The sequence below is a fragment of the Camelus ferus genome, chromosome 10 (assembly GCF_009834535.1).
Source record: "Camelus ferus isolate YT-003-E chromosome 10, BCGSAC_Cfer_1.0, whole genome shotgun sequence".
Lineage (NCBI taxonomy): Eukaryota > Metazoa > Chordata > Mammalia > Artiodactyla > Camelidae > Camelus > Camelus ferus.
The window spans coordinates 20,669,625-20,688,592 of NC_045705.1; the positions used below are offsets into that span (position 1 = coordinate 20,669,625).

The following is an 18,968-nucleotide window of genomic DNA, read 5'->3' on the forward strand; positions in this document are numbered from 1 at the left end:
AGTCAGTTTTCCATTGTAGGGGTTGGGCGCCATTAGGCTCTGAATTTGGACAGTTGACAATAGAAGAACAAGGGGTTTGGTGAGCCTCTGGATGGCCGTCTGCTGATTGGCTCCCGCAGAGGGGAAGGCAGTGGGTCTTTATGCTCAGCCCACCCCCAGGCTGGCCCGATTGGAGGGAGCATGAGCCCCAGCAGGGGTTCCCAAGAGCCCATTTTCCCACAGGTTCCAGAAGACCAAAGTCTGGCCCCGAGGGAAGGGGAGAAGGCCCTGTGTGAAGGCCTGCCTCACCCAGGGCCTTGCAGGAGACGGAAGGGGAGGGACCGTGGCCTGTGGTGAAAGCCCCTACCTGCAGGGGGAGCCCTAGCTTCCAGGGCTGACTGGCCACTTCCAGCTCTGCTGTGGACAAAACACCTCACCTCCTGAGCTTCACGTTCCTCACTTGCTGACACGGGCGACAGTCACCACATCAGTGGGTTATCATAAGGATGCGTGAACAGTTTCAAAGCGCGGTCCTTAGCATACAGTGGGTGCTCCTGACAGACAGCTTTTGGAGAACATGGTGGCGTCTTGATATCTCTATATACCTTATAGCTGGCACAAAACTCAGTGCAGAGTAGGTGCACATGAAGTATTTCCTGAATGCATGAATAGCTCAAATTGGTACCAATCAACACAGTTAAAGAACACGTGTGTATAAGCGTGCATGTGTGTGTGTGTGTGCGCGAGACAGAGTGAAGAACTCAGTCGTGGAGTGACTTAATCTTTAGGGGTCAAGGTATATTCTGGAAAGAGACCAACCAAAGAGAACTGTGTTTTGTGCGTGGCCCTCAAGATGCCATGTGAATCAAACACTCTGCAGCACCACCCAAAGTGCTGTGTTTTAAAAAGAGGGCACGTTTACAAATGCCGTCACCACCGTTTCCATAGTCACTGGGGTTAATGAAAAAGAGATGGGAACAGAGGGCTGCACTCACTCAACTTCTCTGTGGAGCTGAGCACTGGTAAACGCACTTCAGAACAGCCGGCTGCTTGAGCCATGCTGTAGTGTCGGCTTTGTCCACCCCCCCCCCTTTTTCCTGGATCATTTCTTCTTTGTAGATAAAACCGGAATGAAAAGCCACAGACATAAACTGTGCAAATAAAATAGCCTTGAGAGGAGGCTGCTCTAGTTGAAACTTACCGTCTCCCTGTTGCTATGGTTACCTCCAGCAGGTCGCCCAGTGAGAATGGCTCTGTCATCAGCAACGAATCAGGGAAGCCCAGCTCGGGGAGGCACTCGCCCCAGAATGTAATAGCACAGCAGAAAGTGACAAAGGAGGAGGCACGGAAGAGAAATGGTAAGAAGCCTTCCCTGCCAAGTACCACCCCCGAGCCCATTGCACATGCCCTCGCGCACACGCGTGCACACCCTAGCACACCAGTGTGCTTTAACACCCCCACCCCCGTTCTTCTCTCTCTTGTGTCCCACAAAGCCCAGGAGTTTCCTACCTGCCCCTTGAGGTATCGCCTTACCCCCTTCTCTGAATTACTCTGTTTCGCTCTTTCTGCCCTCTCTTCTTATGGGATTGTGTAGGACCTTAGAAAAACCCTATACAGAATGAACTGATATTTGCTTAGAGATTTTTCTAATTTAGGGGGTGAATCACTTGATTTCTAGCACCAGGTGCACTGGGGTGACAGTGTACGCTGCTTGTCTTGGAGATTTCCCCTCATTTCCTTGCGCTGACTCCCTCGGTAAGTTTCAGGGGTTCAGTCTATGCCAGGGAGTCCAGCTATTACAAATCCACCTCTCCCAGGAAAAACAAGACAGTAATAAATCTGTCATCGTAAAAATCAGCCTGTGCTTCTGTCTCTATTTTGGGGGCAGACTTAACCATTTGGTTTCTCTCTTGCACGGATCTTTTCCCTCCCTGTAATGGATTGGTGTTGGGGTTATTTACAAGTCAGTGAAGCTGCCTGCTTGTGCTGGCGCATGGTCTGTAGGTTGCATCTGTCGGACATCATTGTGCAGCCTCCCTCCTCCTGACTCCACTTTTGTTCTGAGCCTCATCTCCTCTCCTTCTTTCTGTGTGTGATGCTGGCTTACTGGAGCCCAGATTCAAGTAACTGGTGTTGCCACTCAGATCAGGAAAAATTGCTTTTGGATTTCAAAGGGTTGTAGGTGGAGTCCTACAGAAATGCCAGGTGAGAAGGCAAACAGCCTTGCACTCTGGTTAGCTCTGCTTCCCTTTCAAAGGAGTTTGATGAAGTGTGGTTCAGGGCCTCTCTCTTGAAGCTAGTGCCAGAGTTCTTTTGTTTTTGAATGTTACTTTATTTCTGTTTTCTGACCAAAAAAATGACACAGTGGATTTTTGATCCCTGTTCCCATTTCCATTATATAAACCGTTTGTTGAAACTGTCATACCGATTTCAGTCTTAAATTTTTTCTTCTCCTGAATCCCCCATGCCCTGTAACACAGAGACTGTGCTTTCCACACCAGAATCAAGGTGTGACATGTGCAGTTTTCCTGGAAAATCTGCCCTACCTGGGACCACTTGGCCCTCTGCCAACCCAGCTCACAGGGAGCTTTGGCTTGTAAAGGGAGAGGTGAACTTAGCAACTTTCTTCTCGTTCTTCTCGGAGTGAGATGTTACGAGAGGTGGGAAGAGGGAGCTCAGTAACCCAGACAATGGATAGTGAAGCCACAGGGAAAGGTGGTTTCAACGAGTGTAGTGACCGCCATCTCCCCCAACCGAGATGCCCTCCCCTCCTCCTACTCCCTCCTTACCCCTCCTTCCTTCCTTTATATTCTTCCCAGAAATGTATAAAGTTAAGTCCAAGGCCACCCTCCCCTAGATGCCCCATCATCCACTCCGGTCCTCAGATGGCCTTGAGTAAACTCAGTGTTTTTCTTTCTCAGATCTTTTCACTATGCGTATGACAGCACACACATATCTTTGTTTTTTGTTGTATTGCTTTGTTTATTTTGTACAGTGGGATTGATGTACACACTGTTCCATACAGACTCCTCTGTCAGTAAATACACTCAAGAGATGATGCCTTTCTCCCTCCTCTGCATTTAATCTGTGGAAGCAGAGGGGGCGGGGCCAGTTTCAGACCCCATCACTCCCTACCCTCCTGGGGAGACGCTGACTTGCTCTAAATGTTCCCACTGACCTTCCCTTTCTTGTTTTTCCACCCTCTCTGCCTGCCTCCTTATTCTGTTTAGGTCACTTTGATTATTTAAATATCAGGTTCAGAAATAGCAACAGCCAGATGCATGAATAAAATGCAATTACTATACCAGGTTGAGGTTTTCATGTGTTTGTTTTATTAAAAAGCCATCCTGTCTCCAAGTTTACAGTGCTTTGTTGTGTTTTATTTTTGCCAAAAGTAAACCCAGTGACTTTTCAGTTGGTCACTTCTCTTTCACTACTGGTTTCGCTTTGAAATGTTCAAGTAGAAACAACAGGACCAACTCCTTTAATGTAAAATTCAACAAATGCTGAAGCACATCAGAATTCGAGGAGGGGCCTTCAGTGGAACCGACTCTTGAACTTTTTTCATCACAGGGCTCCACTTTATTATAACACTAGGTTAGAGTTCACCAAAAACATCAATAGTGTATTTTATGGGATTAGAAGATGATCAGAAGGAAGGAAGGAAGGAGGGAGGGAGAGAGGGAGGGAAGAAATAACATTGAATGGAATTGTGGAAAAACCAAAAGGTGTATTTCCATCACATTGTCAGCTTGCAAAAAGTACTTGATTGTGTGACTGTGGCCTCTGAGAGTAGATTATTCCCTTGGTATGAAATAGTCAGATGCTGTTGTTTTATGGCTCAGTGTCCATCCTACAGGTTAGAGTCACTAGGGTTAATTAATAAATGTTCATGTACCAGGCTGTCCTTCTAAAACTGTTCTTGTTTTCCACTAGGTGTGTTGCACCTGTAGCTTCTAATTTTCCACTTTTTGGTGAAAATAAGAACTTTAAAAGGAGGATTCTATCCTATTAGCAACATGCTGGGTGTAGGGGGTAGGGATGGTGGTCCTTGTAGCTCATGGTCTCATTAGTTACCATAGCTGCAAGCAGCTTTAGAGTCTGTTTCAAGATGATGTTTAAATATAAGTAGGAAAGATTGATAGATGTGAGAGCTAGAATTTTTGAAAAACAAAACAATTTGGCATTTTCTCAGCTAAATCCAGACGCTTAGACTTGTGAACCAAAACTAATGTCACCTTAAAAAAAAAGTGTTTTCCAGGAAAGTCAGAAATGAGTTCCAGGTGTGAACATAATGTGTGTATTTATACATTCAGTCAGTTAGAAGAAAGACCCTCCATAAATCCTGAAGGGTGCACCTTCCTTTAAGACACTAAGATTTCACAGCCAGGCTTCCAAATCTAATCAGACTGTGCCTCCCAGTTGTCCTGGGGCAGGTGGGGCAGGAGGAGGACTGGGAGGATGAATCAGTACTTTCTTAGCAGGGGCCCTTGAGGATTTGTCAGAGATATTAGCTCAAAAACAGTTTCAAAAAAACAAAACAGTTTGTTTATTCTTTCTTTGCCTTCCCAGTGAGATGAAGACTTGCTTATTATTTGATAAGCAACACCAGAGGGCAGTGATTCTAGTCATAGATTATTTGTCTTTGAGCTTTAATAAAGATTCCCCCAAAAAGAACATGTTTGGTTGGAGAGCATTTTCCGCCTCAATTGGGAGGGTTCACCCCATGCCAATTCAAACGTGAAGGGATGACATCTCCCTTTCCAGCCTGATTTATTGAAGTTGAAGCCAGCGACGCAAACAAAACACAAATGGATATGGGATAGATGCTTGGTGGCATTTACTTCTGATGATGTGGTGACGTTCTTGGGCATTTTCTTAGTTTCGCCGTGGCCCTTTTCTTTAGCACTGTCCCACACTTTTTTCTTTAGGGACAAATTATGTTTTAAATATTCCCACAAACCTACTGTGCTCACATACCATTTTAATGTATTAATATTTAATGCAATGCCTTTTAATGTATTTTTCTATACAGTCTTTTTGAGGGGAAGATAACCATTTTTCTCATAAAGAAACCTAGAGGAATTACTGTGTAAATCTGAATATGACTTTTCTTGAGAGCGAGGATGGAAAAGAGCTTCAATTTGTACAGTTTCCAGGGTGTCCTTTTTCTGTTCAGTTATAAGTTATGCTCCCCCCATCCCACCCCTTGCCCTGTCTGCAGGATGGGGAGTGAGGGTGTTACAACACAGAGCAATAAAAATGCTAAGTGTCATCTCTTCAACCTCTGAATGGTTAGAAAAAGTGTGACTTTAACTTGTGCATGTTTACTGGTTCTGTTGGTACTAACAGTATCTCCTTTACCAAGTCAGGAAATTTTAGTCATTCCTTCATTCATTGATTTATTCAACAAATCTTACTGAGAGCCAACTGCATGTAAGACATTGTTAAAGGCATCAGCCTCTAAAAATCTGGGCAAGAATGGAGCTTACATTCTAGAGGCAGGAGCGGGGGCATTAAATCAATACAAGTCAATAGCAATAAGTGTGATAAAGAGAATATAACAGAATGAAGAGGTGGGTTATCTTACATTGGTAGATAAGGGAAGTCTTTTTTAAGCTGCACCTTGAAAAATAAGAGGGAACTAGGTATATAAAGATCTGGGGAAAGAGCATTCTGAGCAGAGGGAATAGCAAATGCAGAATCCTGGAGGTGGGACCAAGCCTGCTGTGTTCAAGAAGGCCATTGTGGCTGGAGCAGAATGGCTCAGGGAAGAGGCAGGAAATAAGCTCATCAAGGTGGCCAGGGCCACATGGTACAGGACCTTGTAGGTCCCAGTAAAGACTCTAGGTTTTATTCCGAGAGAGATGAAAGCTTCAAAGGGTTCTGATCAGAGGAATACTGGGATCTGGTTACCTTTTGAAAAGGTGATTCATCCTGGCTGCTGGTGGAGTATGTATTTTAGAGGTAGGAGAACGAGAGTGAAAGCTCAGAGGAGGGGGCTTGTTTAGGAAATGTATTAGTTACTTGTCACTGCGTAACAAATTACCCCAACACCTAACAACCAAAAACACTGATCTAAATTTATTTTCTCACATAATGTCTGTGTGGGTCAGAAATTCAGGAGTGGCTTAGTGGGTGGTTCTGGCTCAGAGTATCTCATGAGGTTGCAGTCAAGATGTTGGTCTGGGCTGTGGTCATCTAAAGGCCTGACCAGGTCTGCAGAACCCACCTACAAGATGGCTCACTCAGCATGGCTGTCGGCAGGAGCCTCAGTTTCTTGCCATGTGGACCTCTCCATGGGGCTGCTTGAGTGTTCTCATAATGTGGCAGCTGATTTTCCTTAGGGTAAGAAGTCATCTAAGAGAGAGCAGGTGGAAGTGACAATGCTTTTTTATAACCTAGCCTTGGAATCGATACATTGCCATTTCTGCAATTCCCTGTTGGTTACACAGGTTAGTCCTATTCACTGTGGCCGTGAATATCAGGAGGCAAGAATTACTTGGTGCCATCTTGGAGGCTGGCTACCATAGATGGCTTTCACAGCAGTCATCCAGTGGAAGGTAATGACTAGCAAGCAAGAATTGCCCAGCAAAACTACACTCGAAAAAGATATGTGCATCTGGAAACACATCTGAATAGAGATTTTCCTCTGTCATTGGCTTTTTGGTGGCCTGCTATGTGCAAAGAAGTCCACAGAACCAAAAAAATACTCTTAATTATAACCCATGGTTAGACTCTGAGGTGGTTTAGCCACATTGTAAAATAACAATTTACTTGGCTTAATTTGACAAATCTTCTGTGATGATGATAAGTGACAGAATGATACAAACTATGTGTTCCTCAATAATTTAAATGACATCCAATCTCTTGAGACAGAAGGAAAGATGAATACACTTCTATTACATTCATATTTTATATAACACTTATTTTGCTCCTAAATTGCCTGCTGGTTTGGTTGTCTGAACAGGCTTAATTTATCTCTTACCAAGCCAGGCTGAATAAACTGTCGTTCTTTTAGTTACTTAACGGGAGTGTGCTTTAAGAACAAGGAAATCAGCAAGATACCGCCGGCCCTGGCACTTCCTCTGTCAGCTTAGACGTGGAGGCACAAGGCAGACTGCTGTCTTTCAGAAGTCACAGCAGAGTCACCCGTCAGAGGGGACAATTAATTTAACAGAGTGGAGGTGGGAGTCGCTCTACTTAATTAGGGGAGTTGTCTGTAGCTTTAAATCAGTTTCTCGGGTGGCTGTTTCTTAGCCGCCTTTTGTTTTTAGACAAATGAAAGAAACCAAAGCCCTAATCGTTGGAGAAGCAGTCAGTCATTAAAAAGAAAAAAAAAGTTTCAGCTGCAATTACTGTGGCTGGTTGGGCAGGGAAGACTCATGGTGCGAACACCAGTGGCTTTGGTGGCAGAGACAGACCTGAATGCTGTTATTCTCATGATTGGCATATTTTAGGAAGAGTTTCCAGGTTTGGCCAAATGGCACTTTCCCCATCTCCAACTCAAAGAGAACAAATTTACCTTTTTTTCCCCAAGTGTATCTTGTCACAGTGTTGAAAGTGGTTTTTACGCTTTGAATTCAAACCAGTGGAGAGATGAATAGTTTAGATCTTAAATGTAAGGGAAACCCACGCACGGCAGTGAGCTGTTGGCACAGAACCAGACGCCTGCTGTTCCGAGGTCATTTTGAGTAAAGTGATGTCCTTAGACTGTGAGCCTTGCATAAATCCGCCCCCTACGAGGATGTAGCTCCCCAATACCAAAAAATCAATGTGTTTCTGTTGTGCTTCAGTGCCCGCAAGTGACGAAGAGGAAGGAGCAGTCCTCTTTGACAACTCTGGCAAGGCAGCTGCCGATCCCTTTGACACATCTTCTGGGTCTGTGCAGCTCATCGGAATAAAGCCCACAGCCCTCCCCGTGGTGCACCCCACCTCGGACAGGAGCCAGGAGTCGGCGGTCATCAACGGCGAGGTGAGCACCTGAGGGCCAGTGCGGACTCAGGAGCAACACCTGGACGACTGGGTGCAGGTTGCATCCAGGTGTGTGGGGCTCTGTGGGTCATTTTCACCTCTGCGTGCGCAGGTCTCAGCAGAAGGAATCAGGGCACAAGTCACCCAAAACCAGTTTGTCGGGTGATGTTTTTGGAGCATGTTCTGCCTTCATTACAAAGCCCAGAGAGGACTTTTTAAAGACTGTAGTTATAAAGAGAAACACCAGAAATTCCACTTCCCCAACCCCTCACACACACAGGCCACTGCCTTTCTTGAGGGCACTCCTAAACTGTTCATGATGGGATGTCAGTTGCAGTGGAACTGGGAGGAACTTGAATTGACGGGAGAAGATACAGACAGGGATGTGGCCCACTATCTAGGCTTTTACTCCTTTGAGCAAGCTTGAAACAATCCTTTGTCTGCTTCCAGGAGGATATCAATGGATATCCTGATGCTAATCAATTTTCCTAAGTCTGAAAAAAATTAGCAACCAGAGAAAAGATGATTTCACCAAAGAAAAATGGATGGATGGATGGAGATAGATGGACAGATAGGTAGAAGCAGTTTAGGGGAGAGCAAGAGAGTAAGTTGGATAAAAATTATCTGCTCTTTCTCCATCATCTGCAGCAAAATGGTCTGTGGGCTGAAGAGGTTTATGATCCTTTAAGAACATGCATATGGAACCTGCATGTGAATATTTACATTACATGTGTATGCACATGTGCACATATGTTCTTATGTTTTTCTGTGTGGTTAAGCTGCCAGGTTGGTTATTCATTTCATTTGTTTATACCCTGCTATGGTTACCGGCAACAGGTGGGAAATTTCCGTAAGTTTTAAGGTCTCCTTCCCACCTGCACCTCTAGAAACATGCCATGGCCCCATATAGCGGGGTATTTAAACGCACTTCAGCGGTGTGTCCACATCCCTCATCCAGGCCACGTGTAAGAGCCAGTTACAGACCGGATTTAGCAAGCTCCTCTGATTTTCTGTGCAGAACGACTGAGCTACCTAGAGGTGTGATGGGTTGAGGTTCATCGATTTTTGAAAAGAACTTAACTGGTTGTGGACTTAGAGAGCATTCCTATTCCAACCTCCTCATTTTTTCAGACAAAGAAACTGAAGCCAGAGGGTTCGAGTGGCTTGCTCAAAGTCACACCGTAGGTTATTGTCACACATGGTGTTCAAGCCCTCTGGCTCCCTGTCTAGTGCTCCCCCCTCTCTTTGACTCATTGTGGCCCATCAGTGAAAAAGAGTGTTGAGCTTGAACAAGTACTGGATTCTCCAGCCATGCTGCAAGGATCTGAATCCCAGCTCTTCTACATACTATCTGTGTGGCCTTAAGCAGGTTAGTTTCTCTGTGCCTCAGTGTCTCCATCTGCCCAGTGGGACTGCTGAGAGGATCAACTGAGTTAATATATGTAATATATGTAAAGACCTAGCATACAACACGTACATCATCATCGTTAGTCAGCCAGTGAGCAAGGATTCATTGGTCATGTACGTTATACCCTTTGGTCCTATAATTTGGGAAACTATGTATCTTCTGAAAGCCAATCACAGCCACTGAATCTTTCCCTGGGCACAGTTCTGCCACACCTAGACACACAAGCCCAGTGATTAGAGGCCTCTGAGGTTATCACTAAGGCGCTCGGAACTACACTGGATTAAGGCCCTCTGTCCAGTGTGGCCCCAGGCGATGGCTGCCATGCCTGGATCCTTTCATCCCAACTTAGTAATGTGAATGTCATGGGGACAGATTCCAGCTCTGGGCTAAATCTAACTTACCACTCCCTTTTTCTGCCAGACCCATCAGCCTGTCACAGGAGAACAGAGGAGCATTTTTCCTGTCCAGAAACGGATACATGTTACATTTTGGTAGTTAAAGGAATAGACCTTGATGATGCTTGGATTGGAAAAGAGCCCTGAACTGTTCTCTGTAATTTGCTGCCTTGTGGCATTTGAGAAAGATTGTCTTATAATTTTCCTTCTTCTTCTCTTATGGGCAGCTTGTTTAAGTGAAAAAAGGCATAGCTCCAAAGCCATAAATTTTCCTTTTATGAATTACAGGTAATTCTTTTAAAGATTATTTTAAAGAAAACAACATAATAACAGCATACAAAGTTCCCAAAATAAGAGAGAAAAATCACTGTAATCACTGTAATTTCACTACCCGAACATATCCTCTGTTTTCATTTTTTTCCACCTTCTCTTCCAGCTTTTGAGCAAACTCAGTGTATATTTTAGCATCTCATCACATACAGACAACTTTGTATCTTGTATCTTAAGCATCTGCTGTATTGCTGTTGTCTTTCTGATGATCGCTGTGAATGACTTGGTTGAGTTAGGTGTACCATTGATTGGGAAACTAATCTCTCGTTGTTCAAACCTTCCAGGCATTTTTTTGTCTTTAGTTTTGGTTTGGTTTTGGTTATTATAAGTAACGCTACAGTGAATCATCTCATGCATGACTTTTAAAAACTTTTTATGTTGGGAATAATTTTAGATTTACAAAAGAGTTACCATGATAGCACAGACAATTCCTTTGCCCAGCTATCTCTTTACTTGGCTACCCCTAATGTTAACATCTTATGTAACCATAGAATAATGATCAAACCCAGAAGCTTAACATTAGTACAATGCCATTGACTAATGTGCAGACCTCATTTGAATTTCACCAGTTTTCTTACTATTGTCCTTTTTCTGTAATGTAATACAAGACCCCACGTGGCATTTAGTTGTCTCCTGAGTCCCCTCCAGTTTGGGAGAATTCCTCAGTCATTCTTTGTGACCGTTTTGTCTTGCATGACCATTACTCTTTTAAAAATGCTGGCCGGTTACTATGGAGAATGTCCCTCAACTTAGATTTGTCTGATGTTTTCTTATGATGGGACTGAGGTTATACATTTTGGGCGTAACCACAGGAGTGATGTGCCCATTGTATCGGGAAGTCCTGGATACTGATACGTCTGATTACTAGTGATGCTGACTTTCATCTCTGACTCTAAACTTCTCTTAGAATGTTGTCTTGGGAGAGATTCCAGAAATGGGATGCCATGCTAGCTTCTTCTCTTTACTAGTTTTCTCAGTGGCAAAGCACATGAGGAAACAAAGACTTGGGAGATACTACTAGCCTAGAGACATCATCAGGATCCAGGCTGGGGAGATCTTTGCAAAAGTTAGAAAAAAAATATGTCCCCCAATTTATGTTTCTTCAAATGCAGTGAAAATAAGGCATCTAAAGATGCGGCCTCATGTTAGTGAACCTGGGGCCTCATACTTGGGTGAATTCGTTGCAAGAATGACCTAGCAGTGTGGATTGTCAAGACTGGAATCTCTACTTGCACATAGAAGCACGTCCCTGGCATTTGGGAGCTTATCTTAGAGGATGGGATATAGTTACTCAGGCTCGTGCCTTCCTGATAGCTGTGTGCATCCTCAGATGGGCTTTTATAAAACACCACACTCTCACCACAGTAGACACAGCTAATGCATGGTATCTAATCCTCCCAGCCCCCAGGTTTTGATTTGCACTGTTATCACCTGCTTCTTGCCCCTTCCTCTCTCCCTCCTGAAACAAGAACCAGAAAGAATGCAGCCAGGTGACTCTCACGAGAGGAAGGAAAAGAGAAGTTCTAAGACTTCCGGGCAGCCTGTTGCCTGTCTGCCTTCCTTTGCACGCCCTGCTCCTGCCCCTACAACCTCCCCCATGATTTTGGGCTTTGCTCAGCCCAAAGCTCTCCCACCCCCACCTGCCCCACTCCACCCAAGCCGGCTCACCTTAGTGCCCTGTGCTCCCAGAGTTGCTCGTGCCCCTTCCCCTTGTCTCTGTCAAGCTGCCTCTCCCTTAGTCTTAGATATAAAGGAACCCTGCACAACCCGCATTAACAATAATAACATTTTAAAGCCATTCTCAGTGCCCGGCCATGTTGCAAGCATGCTGTGCAGGTGAACTCAGGCCATCCTGAGAGCAGCCCTAACAGGGAGACCGAAAGACTCTGAGGCACAGAGACATTAAGTAATGTGCCCAGGGTCACACAGCTAGGGAAAGACAGAGCTGGGATTTAAACTCAGGAAGTTGGTTCTGGCTCCAGAACCTACACCCCTAACCACAGCTTTGTGCTGCTCCATCATTAAGATGTGAATGACTGAAAGCCAGAGAATTATCTTCCCACGTGTGTTTTGCTTGTTAACCCAATAATCTCTGGTAAACGTTTCATGAATGAGTGAGAGAGAGATTGACTTTAGGAGATTCTTCCCCTGTGTTAGACAAGTAAGTTTGGCTCAAGAGGGGACGTTGTGCCCATGCTTGCCCATGACAGTGTGGGGAACCTGGGGGAGCAGAGGGTAGCGGCTCCCTCAGCAGAAGGGAACACTGCCCGGCCTTAATTTTTGAAGTCTTGATGTTCTGGCAGATTTTAAGTTAATTACTGACATAGAAGAGACTTCAGAAGAAGAGCTTAATCAAGTATTGTCAGCAGCACGTACAGTGAGTCAGGGATTCATGGGCCCAATCGGCCAGAAGCCCAGCATTCCAGGCTGTGGGGCCTCCATACCCTGGGGACTTTCGAGTCCAGGAGGGACGCAAAGGGGTTAAGACAACTGTACTGCCCCCACCACCCCTCTGCCTTTGGCATTGGCTGGAGAAGCGTGGAAGCTCCTCTGTGTCCTGGGAGTCTCAGGGGAGCCAGCTCTGCATCCCGCTGTGATGCACTGCCAGGTAACCATTGTCTTGGGCATCTTCCACTTGGAAAGACCCAGCTCTGGCAAGGCCAGGCCAACCCCAGTCCCCAGCCACTCCCCTGGCCAGTCCAGGGGCTGAGACTCGGGACCCTCTTTACTCCTTTGTCCTCTCATTCTGAAGGGCAGTGTACTTAGCGGCTAACTGTGCAGACTCTGAACTTCATCCAGGGTCAAACCCTGGCCCTACCTCTGATTGTCTGTGGGACTTGAGAAAGTTCCTTAATCTCATCTGTAAAATGGAGAGTGAAATAACCTGCCCTGCGGGTTGTCGTGAAGGTTAAGAAGACTTCACACTCAGTGACTGCGCATCACGGACCCTGTAAGGGGAGCTCTCACTCTTACTCGCCAGCTCCGAGCTTTACTAACTTACCTTTTGGGGCCTCAGTTTCCTCACCTATCACGTGGAAGTCATCCCCAGACTTACTAGAATTTCCATGCTTGTCCCTTAAGATTACAGCTATAAAAATGCTCTCTACACGATATGTGATTATACAGATATAGTCAAGTCTGATTATAGACAGCACTTGTGGTTCATCGTGTCACTCAGTAAGTGTCAGGCAGATTTCATCATTCAGCTCTGCTTGTGGGTGTAACATCCTTATCACTTGTTGTTTATTTCGCACAGTCATCTGCCTGTATCTTTGACAGGTGAGCAGGAACTGCTTGGCAGTGGTGGCCGTGCAAGCCTTCAAAATTACCTACCTTTCAAGAAAGCTATAGGTTGACAAAAATAAGCTCTTGAAAAAAGGGTGGGAGAGTGGGGAGACCTTGGGAGTAGGTTGTCTGCTCCCCCTTCCCACCCCCTTCATTCCAACTCAACCCCGCCAGGAACTGGCTGTCTTATCCAGCTGGACACCAGCCAAATGGCCAGGGGAGGCCACTGGGCTCCTCGGGGCTGGAGCTAAAGTCAGGGCACCAAGTCTAGCTGGGCTGCCAAGTCAGAGTCTCCCACCCAGGGGAACCAAACGGGTTTAGGCATGAAATTAAGGCCCACACCACAAAGCTAAAAGCGAGGCCTGCGTGGACTCGAGTAGATGGGCGAGGGGGCCTGGCGGGAGGTCTCAGGTGACTCAGGCAGGCGCCAGGCCCCACGCTGTTTGTGTCCCACTCTAAGGCGCTGGTCTTGGAACGGGACACAGGTGCGTCTGGCTGGCTCAGAGGGCCAGAGGAGAAGCCCAGGATGGCTTTTCCTGGAGTTGTGACCCTCTGATGAAAGCTCTCCATCAGAGAGCTGGTCAGGTGTGGGCCTGAGACTGTCTGTCTCCCCAGGTGAACAAAGCCCTGAAGCAGAAGTCGGACATTGAGCACTATCGGAACAAGCTGCGCCTCAAGGCCAAGAGGAAGGGGTACTACGACTTCCCCGCGGTGGAGACGAGCAAGGCTCAGACGGAAAGGAAAAAGATGTACGAGAAAGCCCCAAAGGAAATCGAGCACGTTTTGGATCCAGACCCAGAACTCTGTGCCCCATTCACCGAAGCTAAAAGCAGGTACGGTCTCTAAGGGAGTCTCTCAAGGTCGCTGTACTGTTGGTGGGTTGATGGCAGGGGGTACCTTGGGCGATACGGTCCAGGTCTCTGGATCTGCTTGTTACCTTAGGACTATCATCTCTGCGGGGTGCTGGTCCCGGCCGCGCTGACCTGTACGAGTAGGAGTGCCATAAGCCTGGAAAAGAATAAAATTGAAGCCATTAAAAAAAAAAAAACCAACTTGTGGAAACAACCATATTTGTCCTTTAGCTTAATGATATTTTCAAACCAGTAGCTGTTTCAGAGCTGAGTAAGGATATGATTATCATCCAGCTGGTTAAGCAACTTCCAGATCAAGAGACATTGTATTTGTCAATTATTTTAGTGGCTCTTGTGTAAGAAAAGCAAACTCCGTGCCTCACCTTTTTATTCAGCTTCAGTGAGTCCTTACTGCATAGCTACTCAGACCTCCATGCTGGGTTCCTCTCTTTAATTCATAGACTTGCTCATTCGTTTGACATTTATTGTCACCTACTTGTATTAGGCACCATACGCAGTGCTGAATACCATCATGAATACCATCACGTGTTCATTCATTCAGTTTATTTAATACTTGATGGTGGGCAGGACAGCCCAGTCACTGCTCTTGTGGAACTTAAGATCTGATGGGAGAGAAAGGCTAGGACCACCCCAAAAGTTTATGGCTCACAAGTGCAAAGGGTGTTTGAAAGAGTCTAAAAAGGGGGCCTGGCCTAGCAAGGGAGGGCTAGGCCTGTGGGTTGGAATTGGCTTCCTTCCAAACTTTGTTGCTAACTCAGCAGAGAGTGCCTCACCTACTGGGAAAAGGGGTAGAGGTTAGCACAGCTAAACAGGCCCACCTCTCTTCTTTGCCCCCCTTCCCCACATAAGCACTTCCTCAGACGCATTCTCATGGGTTGAGACCATCTCTCTCAAATACATGTTCTCCTTGGCAGCAGCTCGTTGGCTTTGACCCATCTCGTAGCTCTGGCAGATGTACCCTCCACAGACTGGGGCGGGGGCGGGGGTGCAGACGGGACAGTTCCTGGCCTGGGTGAGTATTTATTAAAAGCCAAAATGACTGTGTGACAGGCTTGGATGGAAGCCACAAAATCAAGCTGGGAGGTGGGGCTAAATTTTGTGAATGGAATGAGCATAATTTATTTTCAATAATGAAAAGAAAGGAATGAATGCTCAACAAGGCTTCATGTACCAGGCCTCTGTCTAGGCTTGGAGGGGATGACAGGCTTTTGATCTAAAATCACACAGTGACCATGATCACAATGCACGTGTCCTGTGTTGATAACTATAGAAAAAAAGAGAAGAAACTATGCGGGGGGGAGCTGGGGGCTTTAGCTTTTGCTTCGCGCTTTGAGACTTTTTACTCCAGGGGTCTTTTGTAGACTGGAGTGCGGAGCTGTTTTTCCTGGGTTTCCTGCTGATTCTTGGAAAATGAATCAAAAATCATATACAAGTAAGAGGAACTTGGCTTGGAAATTATTTGAGAAATGAATGAAAATTTCAGTTAAGGTGTTTAATAAGGAGAATGAACAAAACTTTTTTTTCTTCCGGCGGGGGGGGCCTCCCCACTGCCTACTAAGGTCAGGCCAGATTCTCAAGGCCCTTTGATGGCCTGCTGATGCTGTGAGTGTAGTCAGCTCTGAGTAAATGTCTGCTGAAGAAATGCTCTGATGACCTTAAAGCACCAAAAATAATTTTTTTGGGACCAGTTAAGAGGAAAAGAAGGGATAACACAAGTCAGGTGAGGTGAGGGTAGGAAGGGAGATGGGGTCAGCAAGAGATGGGGACGGGGAGGGAAAGATTAACAGAGAGTGACAGAGACTCAGGAAGCTCGGAGGCGCTATTCTTGTCACTCCGTGCAGTTGCCTCCAGGCCTTGTCTACTGCTGCCTGCTGTGTGTTACCAGTCCTCACAGGGCAGAGTTACCTGTTAATTGCTGTTCACAGTTCAACTCTCTAGAGCTTCTGCTCTCAGTGACCCAGCCACTGCAAGGCACAAGCCCTGTGCAGGTGTGAGTGTGTCATGTGTCTGCACACATGGGTGAAGATGGGGTACACCACTCCCCAATTCAGCCCCAGCCTGGTTTTCCTATCCACGCAGTTAGGGATTTAATTTAAAATCCTTCGGGGGTGGGGGGAGGGTATAGCTCATGCCTAACATGTACGAGGTCCTGCATCCATGAGGTCCTGGGTTCAATCCCTAGTACTCCCTCTAAAAAATAAATAAGTGAAACCTAATCACTTCTTCCCACCAAAAAAAAAAAAAAAAAAAAAAAAATCCTTATTTTGTAGGGCCATCTTCTTTGAATACACTGCTACAGTCTTCTAATAAAGGCTCATTTAACCACTCCCCCCAACCCAAAAACCAAACAAACAAACCCACAGGTCCCCTTAGTGGAGGGATGGGGGGCTCTATAGGCCAGCAGCATCCTTCTTACTGTGAGCATCCAACATGAGCTTCCCCGCTAGAAGTGCCAGGTAGTTAAATGTTCTCTGAGCAGAAGTAGTCAGTGATGGATGGGCACTGATGGATAAATACCCCTGGCAGGAGAACTCCACACTGTTGTAATAACCACGTTTTCTGGTTTCTGTATTTGATGATTTGACATCTGGGGCCTTGCCCTTGGTGAAACTGCCCATCCCAGGGCTGTCTAGCCAATTCCTAGAGATAGTAAAGGCTCCCCTGCAAGTCCCCCTGTCATACACAAACCAAACAAGCCAGAACCCAACTGCCTACTGTATACAGGGCTCTTGCACTCTGGGCCCCAACCCCTCCTGCCCAAATCACCCTGGCCAGGTACTGTTGCCAAATGCAAGCTCGTACTGCCTCACTGCATGACAGGCCAATAAACTGAGAGACAAGTTGTTGGGGCAAGGAATAGTGACTTTATTTGGAAAGCCAGCAGACTGAGAAAATGGTGGACTAGTGTCCCAAAGACCCATCTTACTCGAGAATTCAGGCTTCTTTTGTACTAAAAGAGGAAGGGGTGTGGCTGGTTGTTGCAAACTTCTTCCTGCCAAATCCCTTTGTTCTTGCAGCTGCCCATGTAGGTCAGGTCATGATGTTCCTGTAAACTTCCAATAAGACAAATGCTATTTCTGTTTTGCAACTTTCTGTCTCTGTATGAATGGAAAAGTGTTACACCTTTAAAGGTCAGAGCCTTGAGAATGGGCTAGCCTACATCCTGTATGTTTCAGGCTGTAGGCAACATTCTAAACTTACAGTGAAAGCAATAGAATACAAAGGTTAAAGGAAAAGAAACATCCAATATAGAGTCAGCTTTGTTCTTCCCTGTTACAGTACCAGACAAACAGGGACAGCTCCCATGCCCCCAGAGTCTGCCAAAATCATTCAAGCAAACTGCTCCTAAGCCTGCTTACCCTGCCTTGCCAGTTCTTTCCCGCGAAAACCACAATAAAGTCTCCTGCCCACGTTTTTTCCTCACTCCCTCTGCCTCGTGACTGACCCTGGTGCTTCCCATGTGGCCCTCCGTGGTGAGGCGTGCCACTTCCTCTTGAGATTTGTGAGTATAAGAGCTGTCTTTTCAATGGCAGTCATCTCCTGATCTGTAGATTTTTACCATACGTGAATAATAATGAAACCTACATTTTAAAACAACTGTCTCCCACACTTCTGCAGTAAGTTTGAGCTCCAAGTGCCTGACACACTGATCTGCTCTGAATCACATCCTTTATTGGCCTCCTTCGCTTCCCTCTCTCATTTTCCCAATTTCCAACTTGTGCTTCCTGGAACCCTCTCCCAAATAGACCACTTCTACTTAAATCATCACAGAGCCAGCTTCTGGGGGAACCCAACCTAAGGCAATAACCTACAAAGACAGAGTTGCTCTGATAGAAGCAGTGTCTCCTCCTCCTCCTTCTCAGTGGCTCCAGTCTGTCTTTATGGAACCCCAGGGTTCCACAGAACACAGTTTGGGAACTACTTTCTTAAACTGTAGGGGTTAATTCCAAGATCCTAAAAAAAAAACTCAAATAAAATGTATCATTATCCTCCCAGCAATATTTTCAGAGGTTGAAAAACTTACATTTCAAGTTTGCAAGTTTCCAAATTTGTTAACTTTTAAAGAATATAGCAACATACCAACAGGAAATGAATACACCTAGTGGAACTCAATAATTAGATAAACTAAGTAACTTCTCTACCTGAATTCTCAATTTGTTTCTAGGCACACATTAGTGGTCTGGTCCATTTGGGATCCATGTTAAAGAGCAGCCTTTAAACTGTATATAATAGAACATTGTGTTTGATGGAAAGGAGACTGGAGAGTATACCAGTGTCTAAGGTCTCACCCACGTTCATGGTTCTTGAAAGGGCTTACACAGCCTCACTGTTGTATTTCTAATACTTCCAAAATAACCTACTTAAATGTCAGTTGCTAATCCTGGTATTTACTCCCCCACCACCCTTATTAGTAAATCTTTTCTAAATGGGCTAATTGGCAATCTCAAGACAGTTGTGAAATCTGCTTTTTCAAAAAATGATTTGTATTTAGGTCAAGGGTAAGAATTCTTTGGGGTCTGCCTCAAAGTGTGAATCACTCAGATTCTGTTTCACAGAATTGTGCTCCTTTCCTAAAGGAAGCCTTTAATTGCAGATAACCATAGGGCACGGATTATAACATTAGGTGGTAAACTCCTGCATTAGTCAGGATTCTTTTGGTTGCAAATGATGGAAAATCAGCACAAATGGGTGAAATAAAAAGGGAATTTACCACTGAACAGATCA

General features: G+C 45.6%; 1 protein-coding gene across 1 annotated transcript in view; it reads left to right on the top strand.

The window, feature by feature from the left end:
• The window catches only part of KIAA1549L (KIAA1549 like), a 235,837-nt gene that overhangs the window by 177,977 nt on the left and 38,892 nt on the right, over positions 1-18,968 (top strand). Inside the window, 3 exon segments of the mRNA XM_032488437.1 lie at positions 1,210-1,337; positions 7,776-7,954; positions 13,987-14,204. Of these exon segments, the coding sequence (XP_032344328.1) occupies positions 1,210-1,337; positions 7,776-7,954; positions 13,987-14,204 (525 nt within the window).